Here is a 15,030-nt window from a genome sequence, read left to right on the forward strand (position 1 = left end):
CAAGATTTGTCACAAGATGAGACTCTATCGTTCCCAACAGCCAAGACATTACCTTAGCATCCTTGACCTCCCATTGAGCATATTCCTTTTCATTAGTGGGAACTCGAGTAGAACTATCAATATGATTTGACAATTCTTTCCCTTTCAAAAACATTTTAAATTGAAATTCCCACGTAGGAAAATTCTTGCCAGTGAAACGAACAATAGTATTCTCAATAGACATGATGAAAGTTACATATAACAAAATCAGCCCAAGCAGTCAAAAAAATAACAGCAAGCCCAAAGCAAATCAGTTCCAACTCCAAGTGAAAAAGAGACCCAAACACGTGATGCAAATAATAGAAGCTCACGGACAGAATAATGAGGCACAAGTAACACAATAAGAGGGCCCTAAAATGATACCTTCCTAGCTCAAAATAATCGGCAAACAAAAGTGCCGAGTTCACACGGAGAGGAATGTGCACCAAGCACCGACGTCAACAGAACTGGTTGACCACCTCGCAACCACCACAAAACCTCCCGTCTGCCATAGAGAGCCGACGTGCCCACAGCAACCCAACCACCACAAAGTAAGCACCGAAAGAGAGAATAACTGCCAGAAACAGAGCAACGACCACCACAGAGATGGTCAAACACCACACAACCACCACAGAAAACGCCGAACGCCTCCACAGAGAAGGTCGACTGCCACAGAGGAAGCCGATGGACACCCTGCTGCCTAGCCACGACGAGAAAAACACCCAAAGAAAAGGATGTGCAACTCAGAGGCGTACGCTGCATCTAGAACAGTACATCGACAGCCACAAAACAAGAAACCCACGAAGTCGGTGACCACAGAAAGTGCCGACACACCAATAGCAAGAAGAAAAAAAAAATTTCTTCCTGTCACACACGAGTGATTAAAACCACAGAGATAAATAGCAGAGTAGGGGCTCTGGTACCATGTCAAATTGGTTTGAATACCCTTTACCGAGGGTTTCCTTTCATTATATAGAGGAGAATATACAAGATTGTTGCCAGAGTCTATGCGTCTAATATGCTATACAAGGTAAGTATTTACATCAATATCTAATCTAGCTAGAAAGGAAATTATCACCAAAAATACAATAAATCATATCCCAAATCATATCTCCATAACAGGCCTGAGCCTATTCTTGCCTTCCCTTTGTTTACCGTTTACAGGATGAGGCCCACTGGTATTTACCTGGCCCATTGAAGCGTTACTGCTTGAGCCATCTGTGTCTTTATCATTATGTTTCCTTTAATCAATTCACAATCCACGCCCAAGGCCAAGTTCAAGCCCAAGCCCAAGCCCGCTCCTTTATTCTCCTCAACACACCATATAAGCCAGTCTTTTTTTTTCTTGCAATTCACCCATCTGTTTCTTCATATCCATCAAAGCACGATGCACCATTTCCTCTTGCAGACCAACAACACACCTGCCACCACCATCAAGTCTCTGGACACCTACTGAACCGGCAGCACTCCCTAATCTTTTTGGACCTACAACTCCTCTCAGGCTGGCCGATGTGTCAGAACTTACTCTTGACCTGACATGTTCACGGGACTGCTCTGAAACCCGCGGTTGTTGGAGGACCTCCTTGTACGATTGTGTATGAGGTTGGTTCAAAGCCACTATCGTCACTGGCAGTGGTAGACGAGCAGGTCCACCTTCTCTTCCAGCCTCCCTCATTACCTCTGCCAACTTCCTCCATCCCTTGCCGTCTCTATCCTCTGGTATGAAAATGGAGGTCCGTCGACCACCCCCTCCATACTCCACCAGTGCCATGTAAAAGCCACGGGTGTTAGAACACCGTTGCGCAATGAAACCCCTGTCTCCTTCCCGATGAGCAGTATAGAACTCCTTTCTTCCAACCTTCAGACAGTCCTCCAAAGCTTTGGTGAACCAACGTGCCATGGCTAATCCTAAGCTCATGCCTTTCACAACTCTCTAGCTCCTCTTAGTAAAATGCACATATCTACCATCCCTTATCACCTCAAACACCTTTGATTCGATTACAAGTAATTTCGAAGGACCCATTTTCCTTCCTACTCAAGCAAATCTCACCATCAAACACTCATGCCACCGTAGAAATGTTAAGTGTGCAGAGAGAAAATGTTAAGGCACAAAAATAAAAAAGCTCCAGCATCTATATTTTACCTAAACCCCAATTTAGACAACCTTTCATTGGTGCTGTATCAAGATTTGATGCTGGGGAATGGACTTTTTCTTTTTCCTGGGCAAGATGCGGTTATGGAATGAACAAAGCTCTCTTCCGGTTTTGGCATCCCAAAGTTTCACAAAGTTATCTTTCCCGCCTAGAAAACAACCAGGTTGTCACACTGGAAAATTTTAAAACCATGAAGGATGCCCTATGGCCTTTGATGTTTTAGGGCATCGCAAAAAATATACAACTTCTATCTTCTCTGTGTCTAACAGCACCCCTTGTTGGTTCTCCTAGAGTTGGGCTTGCCAGCATCTTAAGCTTGTAGTGCAATGTTCCATTTCAACACATTTCTCAAAGAAATGTCAATGTGAATCTAATAGGTGAATTTGAAAAAAAAAAACACAACTTATCAATAATTCCAAAGAAAAGAAAAAGAACTTTGGAAGCAGAACACCAGGTTTCTGGGATGCAGAACAATTGTTCGGGAGTGACTATTTTCAGTTGATGTACAACGGATAGTCTTTGTTTTTCTGTTCTACAGCTGAACTACTTTAAGAGCCATAAATGGCCTAGCACAATGATGAAACCAAAAGAAAGTAATCCCTGCAACTATAGTTTTTTCCTTCATAAAGATCATCAATAGTTTGTTCAAAGTAGTGAAAAATAAATTAGGCAACGAAATAGTGGAATGTAGCAACAGTATTAAGGTGCCTTCTAACCAGAGATATCCGAAAGGCCTGCAAGGTGGAAATTCCTTCCCCACTAAGATTGAATTTTTCCCTCCCGTACTCAAGAAACCTCACAGCAGTATCCTTGACATTCACCTGCATATAACATCACAAAAAGTGATCAGGTAGCCTAATAATTTATCACAGAGCAATATATATACATCATGTAAGAAAATATTTAGATTGCAAATGATAAGATAAAAAATTTCAATCTAATTGTTTAGTCACAATCTAATTATTCTCTTTATGACTACTACCACTGCTATTGCTATTGCTATTACTATTACAATTAATATTCTTATTCTATATACAAAAATATTCATCTTTAGGTTTAAAATAGTCAGAAACACACACACACATTGTATGAATATTTACAGCACTCCAAACAATCAAAGCATGTGACATTTACAGCATGCATATCAAGTGAATGCCTTCCTGGTATGGAGCGTGCATGCGTCAAACTGATCACACAATTCTGGCACATCAGAAATCTACAATTTGCCAAGCACAGCTATCAATAATTACAAATGATAACATTGATGGTCTAAGGATGTATAGGAGTGGTTCTTGAATGTAATTTATTTTTTGATGAAAAGGAACCCCAGAGACCGTGCAAATGCAACATGTCTTTTACCCAGTATTACCTCATTCTAGTAAAATGCATGAAATCCAGGCCTTTATATACTTTTCAATAATAAGACATGGCCCCTAAAAATTGTTTGCACTGAAGGTTCGAACTTTGGGGGGACCATATCCCCAAGACCAAGGTCGCTACCATTGAGCCAACTCCTAGGGGTTTCCTTATTCATCCATTTCATACAAAATGATACAACTTTTTTCTGTTAAGTTATTAGAATAGATTAAAAGAAAATTAGGGCTTGTTTGGAAATAGATCTCATCCCAAAATTCTCATCTCACCCCATCTCCTTCCCAAACATAATTCAAATACAAAATTTTCAAACTAATCATTACAATTTTCCCAAACTTTCAAACAAAAAATAAAAAACAATTCAATTTTTTCAAATCCCCAAACAAAAATAATATTATAAAACTATATTCTAACAATATTTTAACTTTATAATATTTTTTATTCAACTTTTTCTCTCCTTTCCGAAAACCCCAAAAATACTCAACTCAAACTATCTCACTACTATTCACAAATTATCTTACTACTATTCACAAACTATTTTACTACTATTCACAAAATTCTCAGCTCATCTCACTCCCCAAATGAGCCCTAATACTCTGCAATGTAGCTTGCATTATGGTCTGTGCTAGACACTTAGTGCAGGGCGCACCATAGATTATGTTACATTTCAATAGAAGTAATACTCACCAAAAATTAAGTTCCTAAGGATTGATCCACCATAAAGTGTCTTGGATTTAGAACATTCGAGTCATTGAGGGTTGGCAAAATAATGGGTCTCAAAGAGAAAAATTATTGAGGAACAAGGTCTATTTTAAGCCTGCATGTGACTGTGTGAGCATGTGCACATGTATAAAAAAAGCATACTTGAAAGCATAGAAAGACCATACTGGGAGCTGTAGAATTTCACAAAGCTCTGATATCTCCGGCGGTGGCAAGGATTGACACACACCTAGTTGTATGTTTTGCTCCTCAGATTCAACCAAGCCAATTTCAGATACTTGGGAAATTTTATTAATAGCCACAGGAGGCTCTATTGAAGAACCAAGGTTCTGATTTAAGTCATCTACATTTTCTGAAGAACCAAGGGCCTGATTTAAGTCATCCACGTTATCTGTAAATGTAGAAAAAATGGAAAGTCATAACCAGTTGGTCTCAAACACCCATATTGAATGATAAATTTGCTAGAAAATAACTAAAACGTGAAATGAATGACGAGTCCCTTTCCAATCTATTTGGTTTTTTTCTTTCTTATTAGCATTTTGGAATTCATTATATCCCTTAAACCCAGGACCTTTTGAGATATAGCATATGAAGACCAACTTTTACAGCTAAAGAAATCTGGTAGTACCAGCTATTTTGGCTGCCTTATTTGCAGTAGTTAATTTTCTTTCATCCTCCGATTTTGATTTTAAATATATAGTGTCAAGCTTCTTGTTGAACAACTTCCTGCTCTTCTTTATGACAGCACTTCTTTCAAATTCAGACTCTTTTGGTGAGTCATTAAGATAATGAACTTTTCTTCGGACCCTCTGCGATGACCCAGACAAAAACTTCCACCTAGGATCCCTTCCTTCAAGAAGATTTTTCCAGAAAAAGGTAGGCGGTTCATCATTCACAAACTGCATTTCCCTTTCACCAAATAATGAAAGGTTTCTGGCATACCCTCCTCCACCATGCTCTACTTTTAAAATTAAGCAGCTGTGTGGGTTATTGTTGACGCCACTGTAAGGCAATTGGGTTGACAACTCGAGCATTACATCATCTAAAAGTGATTGCTCAGGTGATATATTTGAACCTGAGACAGAGGAGCTACAACTATGGAAGTCATCAAGCTTACTGAACAGATAAGAGGCACCCCACCTTAGCAGTGTATCATAAGTACGTGGGTTTGTTGAGTTTATATTGCTATCCAGAGCCATACCCTCCTTTGCAAGAATCAGAACTTTTTCTTCCAAAGTACAAGATGTATATAAACGGAATACCTTTAACTGTTCAAACTGTGAACTGATAGAGATTCTATGTAGTGCTCTTAAGTCATTCTGTGGGTCCCAATCACTTCCAAATAGTATAATAGTGTCCACTGCAGAAAGTCTGATGCTTGGGAGACAAGCACGAATTTCAATCAAGAACACAAATTTCCCGTTATCTTTGTCATTAAACATGTTTAGAGCAGCTTGCTTCTTTGAATGGGCATATCCTCTACCATCTAAGGATACATATGAGTCCTTGCCAAATCTCTGATGGACAAAGTCAACCAGAATGTCTCCAACAGAATCCCTTCCAGAACCACCAATAGACTGACAGATTATAAACCTTTGAATCAGAACAACATGCCTATCGAAACCCAAAGCAATTAATGATACATAACACATAGATCTTCAGTATATTATACATGTACATACACCACAACCTTTTTTTTATAAAGTAAAAAAAATTTTAGGAATCAAGTAAATAGACACAGCCCAATTACACAGGAAGTATACAAGAGAAAACACCTAAATATAAGCTAGGAACTAGTAGAAACTAAAAGAAGATCATGAAAATTATCCCCATTCAAAACTATAACCTTCACCCAAAGACATAAAGTACAAAAGAATAACTCTCTAATTCCTCCCAACGAACATTCTCTATCTTCAAAACACCGCCCATTTCTTTCCAACCATAAACACCACATTGAGCATAAAGGACACCACAATATTAATAACAGAGGCTATGTACTTGTACAGAATATGAAGGCAAACTGGAGGAACACACAAAGTAGTTCATTAAGAGAACATCGTAATGGAACAAGAACATTTATGGAGTTGTCAACTCCTATCAATTTATATGTGAGTAACCTCAGTAAAACCTCTTATATGATTTGAGGAATACCAAGGTAGTAGTTTAGATTACATGAGCACAGAAAGCAATTCATAACCTAGAAATTTTCTTTATGTTACAAAATTGTGAAAATAGTTACAATTTGATGCTCAAGCCAACTTTTAAGAGCCTTCAAAGTCATTTTTTTCTGTGTACAAAAAATAAATGAATAACAGTTTCCGTGATTGTCAAAAAATACATACACAATTAGATAACTTTGGGAAAAGCACTGTATTTTAAAAAACAACCGATTTTGAAGTGCTAAAGCATTTGTCTCCAAAACTTAATCAGATGGGAAGAGGTGGATTTAACCACTTGATTATATTTTATGGCCCCCCTCACAGTTAGGCCTAACAAGTGGTATATTTAATTAAAATAGGGTGTCGTGTGTGGAGTTGGAGTACGAAATCAGGACCTCTACTTGAATACCATGTTAAATCACTACTTGTTCCAAAAGCTTAAGCATATGGAAATAGGTGAATTTAATGACGTAATTTATATTCTCACACTCCCCACATCTGGGCCCAACAAGTAAAATATTTAATTGAATAGGGGTGAATGTAGTCATGATACGGATTCAAAACCCCAACTTTGATATCATGTCAAATTACAACTTGTCTCAAAAGCTTAAACTAACGGAAATAGATAATAGTCATTTAACTTATATCCTAGCATTATGCATCAGCACCTCGTGGATCAAGTGGCATATTGGTAAAGTGGCATCACCAGATGGGACAGTCAAAGCATATGTTATTTAAATGGAAGCAATCATTACAATTAACATATTAGAGTCTTGAAATGAAGAAGGAATTCAACATAATTAGACCAGCTACCTGTAAAAGAATCAAAACTCTTAGACCGTGGTTTTTAATCTCCACAAGGATTTTATCAAGAGCTTTTAATTTTCCACTCAATTCTATTCCAACATCCAAATACTCATCAATGGGAAGATCTTTTGTGACAAAGCTTTGCAAAGATCGATCAAGAAGATAAGGGTGGTCGCAGCACTGCAAGTAAACACCAAGCATGAACATATTACAATGCTGATTGTATCTAGTGAGCCGTTGCAAACATACCACCTCAAGTAATAGTGCATACACAACATTTAAGAAGAATAAAAAATTGTGGTCAAGCAAACAAATCCATAGCTGCCTGGCAGGGATTAACCTTTCTGGCTGAAATAATAACATCACGAAGGGCATCAGCTGTCCCACTCTTTAAACATGAAGAAAGGAACACTGAATTTGAAAGTAGTGACGCACAATACTGCTCAAGTTGCACATTGGATAGCTGAACAGGAACCCAGTACTCTACAAATCTTGAGCTGGACTTGCATTCGGATGCAATATACTGTGCCAATCTTTTCTTCAGTTTTGAAATATCAGTATTAGAGTTAGTCTCCATTCTCTCACTTTTCAACCCATCATAGCCAGATTCAAGAAGGGAAAGCATATTGAGATAGTCACCCCGGCAGTCCTGAAAACTCAACAGCAAACCAGTTTAAGCTCATTCAGCAGCAAATGTTTTTTTTATAAATATTTAATATTTATACCTTGATTTCACCACTAATGAGAAGAAGCCTCATATCAGCAGGTATCATCCTGATTTGTCCAGAATGCCTTGACATTTTAGAGCGTTGGCACTCATCAATTATTATTGTTTCCCATCCTATACATTCCAGCACTTGAAAATCCTGTGTATTAAAATAAAGGACCAGTGAATATAGATTGCCTGTAAAGCACCAATTCTTTGGTTTGTGACCCCAGAAAGACATGCAACCATACATCTTTATACTTGAAAACAGTATCTATTGCAAAAACTATGATAGAACCACAAATTATGAAATTAAAAATCAGAGAATAACTCATCCAAAAATATTGACTTTTCTATTTTCAAAACTTGGGCTTTTTGAATCTGCACACACTCATTGCTTGAAGTGATGAATGCAAAATAAAGGTACCTCAACAGCAACATCTGCAGTTGATAATAGTACATTAAACATTATCCTGCCACCTTCATTGAAGAACTCCAATGATCTGATACTACTTCGGACTTCTTTGTTCCCTTTATAATATATAATATTGGCACATGGTGCCAACCGTAAAAACTCAGCTTCCCAGGCAGGAAGAGCAGTGGAAGTTGAGATGACGAGAAAAGGCCTCTGTACAACAAGCTGCAACGATAATATAAACAGGATCACCTTCACAACTCGCTCCTGTGAATGGCAACATTGCAATTGCTTAGTCAATGCAGACATGGTGAACTACATTATGTAACTCTAAACATTGGAGGGGCAAAGAAACCAGCATAGAGCTGTATAAACCTAAATTCACACAAAAACCTCTACATTCTAATTATTTATCCTGTTGGGTTTGAATAGATTATTTTTTGGGAGATGTTCTTGCATGTGTTCGTGTGTTGCATATAAATATAATATATAGGAATCTAACATAGGTTCCATGAAAAAAGGGTATAAGCACAATGGTGAATATGCTATAAGAATGGAAGATCTTCCAATGAGATGCCTGCATCCCAAAAATAATGTCATCAGAATGTCTCTATATAGCTCAGACATCAAAGACACAAATTTCTCTAGCTAGTGCTTTGTAGGTAAAAGATTATCACTCAGCTGCTTGGCATCATGCATGCACGATGCCCATACATACCATGGGGTATGTGGGCATGAGTGCACTATATATTCACAGTGATCCACATATCTAATATGGAGTTATTAGTTCTTGATAGCAAGTCACTCTAACTAGTTATCAAGCAGCAGTCCTAACACATAAGAATCAGAAAGGAAAATTTACAAGGAACTGGATGAAAGAAGCATTTACCTGGTCGGCATGGTCATCAAAAACAATGGCATTCAGACCCTTATGCCAATGTTCACGAAGGTTGTTCACAAAATTTAGATGACAGCTATGCTCTCCAGGTGAATCTCCAAATGACAACTCTGACAGCTCATGGAAGGTAGGCTTCCCTTCCTGCAAGTAAGATAAGCTATTAGGTGTTTGGAATTGTACAAACATCACATGGGTGATAAATCTTTCCATCTCATACCATCAATCATATAATCTACTAGCATTAAATGTTAATAAAATGTCCAATTTTCACAAAAACTGTGAAGAGTAGAAAATGCAACACTGGCCAAAGAAGAAAGAAAACAGAGAAGTAGCTTGAACTGAAGCAGCACCATGTTGAAGAGGTTTTTCATTTCCCTTTTCTGTCCTCATTGTTTATATTAAGCCTGCTGTTACCAGCTATTCATTTTAAGCAAAACTGCAGGGGTATTAAAATCCTTATTCCAGACTTTTTTTTTTAAAATATGAAAGTTATTCACGAGCTTAAGGTTGTTCAGCTTTGCTGCATTCCCTTGGCCAGTTCCTGTTGCTAAGACCGAAGAACAATCAGCATAATAGAAGTAATGGGCACTGAATGTTGTCTTTTTTATATATGGAAGTAATGCAATTTTACTAATAGCACAGCAAGGCACAACCCTAGGACACAAGAAGTATACAAAAGTCCACACCCAACTAGCAAGAAAAGAAAAAGAACAAAAGTCTTTGAAATGTAGAAAATTAGGGAGTGGGAGCCGGTGTGAGCAGCCATCCAAACATAGAGGGTGCTAAATACTATGATTTTCACTCTAGTACCATCCCCCCAAAGTTATCAAAAGTCTAGGGATTGTGTTATTGCCAAATGCACCACCACATTAAGCAGTGGAACCATCCTCCAAACTACTGAATTCCTCCACAAGGGCTCTGCCAGCTTGCTAACAACTCCACTTGTTGGGGCATAATCCATCAATCCCAAAAATGCAGAACGTCAATTCCCATGGGACCTATTTGGGATTGTAGTAGGAAATATAACTTTTCATAGCGGCGCTTTCAATCGCAGAGCTTTACTAAAGAGCTCTACTATTAAAAAGTTGTTTACTGTTTAGTAAACATGCACCTAAAGCGCTTTTAAAATTAGTTATGGTGGTTTTTTTTAAAATGTAACATTATCTGCAGGAGCTTTTCAACAAAAGCTTCAATTTGGTGCTTTTTTAAAAAGTAGATTTCAGCTTTTTATTTTAGGTGCTTGAAGCACTTTTTTATAAATTTACCAAACATATTATTTTTTCTTTAAAAGAACTTTTAGGCTAATAAAAGAACTTTTTAAACTCCCAAACTCAAACCCAAACATGCACTAAGGGCTCATTTGTTTTCGCAGATGAGATGAGATGAGTTGAGATTAAAGTTAAAAAGTTGAATAAAGTATTGTTATAATATATTTTTTAATATTATTTTTGTTTTGAGATTTGAAAAAGTTGAATTGTTTATTTTATTTTGTATTGGAAGTTGGGAAAATTGTAATGATTAGATGAGATGAGATGAGATGTTTTCTGAAAACAAACGAGGCCTTAGTGCCTATATTACAATGTAGCTAACAATGGTAGTGGCCTATATTATATCACACCAGGATTTCAGCAATAATGAAGCTCATTATTATGATTGATGAAATAATATAAGCCAATTTATCAGGATTCCACAGCTTCTGTTATCATTTATTCAAGTAGCTTAATACTAAAGTTGAAAGGTGGCAAATAACCGAAAACCTATCACTCAGATTAACAAAGTCGATTAATTGAACATACATAGAAGTACTGAACAAAACAATAAGGAAAGAAATAATAAGAGAAACCATACAAGGGTTAGCAAACCCTTCTGTAGCTCTTCAAAGTGGAGTAAAGGCTGCCCCCAGTTTTTAATCGGCCAATAGAACTGATTTATGAAAGATACTTTCAACATATCTCCTTCATGAGATGTCAAACTGAAGTGGTAAAACAAGTCTAAAATACAAGAAACGCTAACATTTTACAATAATTAATCACAGGAAAAGGGACTGTTACAATCATTTTGACAGAATAAACAAAAACACTTGCACGGTAATATTAGGAAAACAAGAATATATTGTGACATAAAAAAAGAAATGGATCAAACAAAAAAAAAAGTATATTTTATAATAACATAATCAGAAACACCTCATTTGCTTTATGTGGACCGAAAAGTATTTCTGCCTTCTCATGTCGACTTTCATAATCACTCATGAGCTTCATAGCTTCAGGTGACGTCAAAAATGAAGCATTATCTAACTCCCACGTAGCATGTTCATAACCAAGACCAGTCCATTTCACAAGCCACTCATAACAGCAATCTGGATTATTGTCATCATTTCCATCGTGAAACTCATCACATTGCTTTGGAAATAATAGCATTCTTTTGTGCACCAAACGATGAGGCACAGTCCACTCTGCTCTCCACCTTACAACCTGGGCAATCTAATATTTGAGTAAAACCACACTAATTATGACAGTATTTACATTTCTTTCCCTCAAAAACAAAAAGTTTCTAAACCTGTCTTTTCTTGTTAAATTTTGTAACAAGCTTTGGAGCTTCAAGAAGCAGTTGTGTTTCTTGAATCCAGCAGTTGTGAACATGAGCAAAACCATGATATTTGACCATATACTGCTTCTGGCACTGCAAAACTAGCACCAGGCACCAACACGTTATTACCAAAAGGCACCCAGTTAGCCAAACTATATCCAACAGACTAATTAGGTGCTTTGAAACGGTGATAAAGAAAATTTCAAAAGAGACCATGAGCATGATGCACCATACCATCATGATCGGAAGCCACCTCTCTAACATCCCAGATGGACTCTATTTCTTTGGAGACAGAATGCACACCCAATTCTATCTTCCTTTTAACACAACAAACACAATGCCAAACTCCAGGAGGGACATCATTCAGAGGAGGATTGAGACAAGAGATGTGGTACCTTCTTTTGCACCCTTTTCCAACACAGCACCTATGTTAGACAAAAGAAAAGATGCAAATTTAAGCATGTAAAGATATAGGTGCCTAACACATAGATGCATAATAATAATGATGATAATAATACAAAACAATGAAGATCTTCAAATATGCAAAACCATCTAAAATTTATCATGAAGACGATATATATTTTGTAACAATTTCTCACATTGCAAACTAAGAAACCTTTCATATCAAACTAGTTTTTTTTTTTTTTTTTTAATTACCTTTCATATCAAACTAGTACTTCCATCATTTGTCCCACAAAAATAATATAATATAAAAATAAAAGGAAAATAGTCTTCCCGTTCATTATGGCCCTTTTTCTTCTCTTATCAATCATCTTCTTCAGTTCTTTTCTTTCTTTCTCTTTCAGTTTACCTGTTTCTGGTGTAAGAGATGGGATCACGATGGAATCTGTTAATTGATTCTAACATTTTTGAATTCTATTGTGAACGAGGGATGTCGTGGTGAATCACGGAAAGGAATCGTAAGGTTACCAAGTTTATCATCATTGGTAAATCGATGGAGGAATGGTTGGCAAACGTGGTGAAAGCTTGTGGTGCAACAACTATTAGCTCAGAGTTTTATAAGATGCATCGCGCCAGGAACCAAGACCTGTTGGCTCAACATTTCTCTAATAGTTGTGAATGTTTTCTTATGTTAACAGAGGTCAAGAACGATGATAGACATGGTTTTATCGCAATCCCAAAAGGTGTGAAGGGAATTGTTTGGCATAGGTTTGCCAAAACACTTAGCGAAATCACTATTCCACACTGTTTCCGAGATGAGAAACAAAGTATGTGGTTTTGCCAAGGACAAAGTTGTGATAGGTAATGGTGGTTGTGTACCGTTGTCAAGTGTTACTCTTTCAGGGGATAGGTAATGGTGGTTGTGTACCGTTGTCAAGTGTTACTCTTTCAGGGGAGAAGGGTTGTTTTTTGTAGGCTTTGAAGATGTCGATTCGTATTCCGGCCCTTTCAGGGCAGTTTAAGGGTGGACTGTGACTCGAAGGGGGGCCATGGGATGGTCGGAAGTGGGACAGGTAAGCCTATCATGCATGTTTGTTCTTTCCCAAGGGCGGTGTGGTAGAGGTCGTTGATGAGCACACACTAATGGCCATGCAAAGGGAGCTTTTGGTCATTAGTGAGAAGATAAACAGTTTACTGGAGATGGTGAATATGTGCTTGGGCTGGTTTTAGGGCTTGGAGCCGTTTGAGGGAGGCCCATTGGTGAGGAATTATGAAGTGAATGGTAAAGGGCCGAATGCCCTTGTGAGGTTTAAATCTAATGGTTTGGAGAATAAAGGGAAACAAAAAGATGGGTCGGGCTATAGTAAGTCCACCACGGTTGAGTGGTAGGTCAAGATTTATCTTGGGTCTGTGTCTTGCATCTTGGAGTCGTCCTCCTCTTCTGTTGTTACATGAGTTGTAGCAGAACTTGTTGTCGCGACCCTCTAGTCGGTGCGTCATTGCCGAAGTTCTCATGGAGAGGAAGGAGGCTTTTTCGAGGCAGGAAGATCCTCTAAATGTTGTTCTCGAGAAGGGAGGTGATGTTTGTGTGTCTGTTGTTCCTTCTCAGGTTCCTCTTATGTATCTTGTCAATGGTTTAAGGTTGAAGGTGCCTTTCCCGTTAGGTTTCTCCCTTGAGCTTCCAATTGTCCTTGTTGGGCTGTTATGTATGGGGGAGGGTATGGCCTTGTCTGCGGTGCCTCAGGATCCTTGTCCTCTTGAAGGGGTGTCTCTACTTTTCTAGAATGATGGGGACTATATAGAAAGGGATGTTTGGAGTTTCAATTGGTTCAAGTGATGGGGAGTGTGTAAAAAGGAAGGAGGTTGAGCCTACTCCCTTACATACTCTTCCTTGTTAGAACTCAACAGGCCCAACTTTGGATAATGCTCTACAGGAGGTAAAGGAGATCCAATCATGTGTTGGGATTTCCTGTGAAGGCTTTGAACAACAATTTAGGGCATTACTCATTGCTATCGAGTCAGGACATTCTATGGCTTCAAACTCGGCGTCAAAGAAAGAGAGGGAACTTTTTTTTTTTTTTTTTTAAGTACGAGAGATAGGGAACTTAAAAGACTCACTTGTTCTATAAATTATGACGTGAAGGAGGAAAGTAGTGTGCGAGAGAGATAGGGGTCTCATCTTTTTTAATGAAGCTTAAAATTCTATCTATCAATGTTTGGGAGCTTAATGATCTTAATAAACGTCTTCGCATTAAATCTTTATTGCCGAATTGGAAGGTTGATATTGTTTGTCCCGAAGAAACAAAATTAAGGTTTATTGATAGAAAAATTATCTAGAGTTTGTGGGGTGTTCGTTCGTAGGCTGGTCCTATCTTGCTTCTTTTAAAGCCTCAGGCGGTGTACTTTAGGGTAAGTTTGGACAATGAGGTATTCTCAGATGTTCTCAGATTTTTCATTCCCAAGCATCACTCAAACACAAAACACTTAATTTCAAATCTTCAACTTTTTCTTCTAATTATTACCTAATCATCATCCAAACACAAAACCCAATACAATTTTCCTAAACTTCTAAACAAAACACAAAAAATAATACAATTTTTCCAAATTTCAAAACAAAAATAATATTCAAACAATTTTTCAACTTTATAATATTTTTATTCAATTTTTTCTCTCCTTTCCCAAAACCCAATAAAACATCTTAACTCAAATTATTTCACTACTATTCACAAATCATTTCATTATTATTAAGAAATTATTTCACTACGATTCACAGATAGTCTAAGATATTCTAA

The 15,030-nt window shown here is 37.6% G+C and overlaps 1 protein-coding gene across 8 annotated transcripts in view; it reads right to left on the reverse strand.

Moving 5' to 3' along the window:
* Nucleotides 1-15,030, reverse strand: part of LOC109013771 (chromodomain-helicase-DNA-binding protein 3 homolog) — a 66,637-nt gene that overhangs the window by 18,267 nt on the left and 33,340 nt on the right. For all 8 annotated transcript variants that reach the window (XM_035689752.1, XM_035689756.1, XM_035689755.1 and 5 more), the window contains 11 exons: nucleotides 12,071-12,261; nucleotides 11,807-11,937; nucleotides 11,434-11,721; nucleotides 9,242-9,391; nucleotides 8,365-8,619; nucleotides 7,957-8,097; nucleotides 7,572-7,880; nucleotides 7,238-7,411; nucleotides 4,894-5,842; nucleotides 4,433-4,656; nucleotides 2,888-2,992 (listed from right to left, as the gene is read on the reverse strand). In XM_035689752.1, the coding sequence (XP_035545645.1) occupies nucleotides 2,888-2,992; nucleotides 4,433-4,656; nucleotides 4,894-5,842; nucleotides 7,238-7,411; nucleotides 7,572-7,880; nucleotides 7,957-8,097; nucleotides 8,365-8,619; nucleotides 9,242-9,391; nucleotides 11,434-11,721; nucleotides 11,807-11,937; nucleotides 12,071-12,261 (2,917 nt within the window). The remainder of the gene's footprint in view (nucleotides 1-2,887; nucleotides 2,993-4,432; nucleotides 4,657-4,893; nucleotides 5,843-7,237; nucleotides 7,412-7,571; nucleotides 7,881-7,956; nucleotides 8,098-8,364; nucleotides 8,620-9,241; nucleotides 9,392-11,433; nucleotides 11,722-11,806; nucleotides 11,938-12,070; nucleotides 12,262-15,030) is intronic.

This window comes from Juglans regia, chromosome 4 (assembly GCF_001411555.2).
Source record: "Juglans regia cultivar Chandler chromosome 4, Walnut 2.0, whole genome shotgun sequence".
In the NCBI taxonomy this organism is placed as follows: Eukaryota; Viridiplantae; Streptophyta; class Magnoliopsida; order Fagales; family Juglandaceae; genus Juglans; species Juglans regia.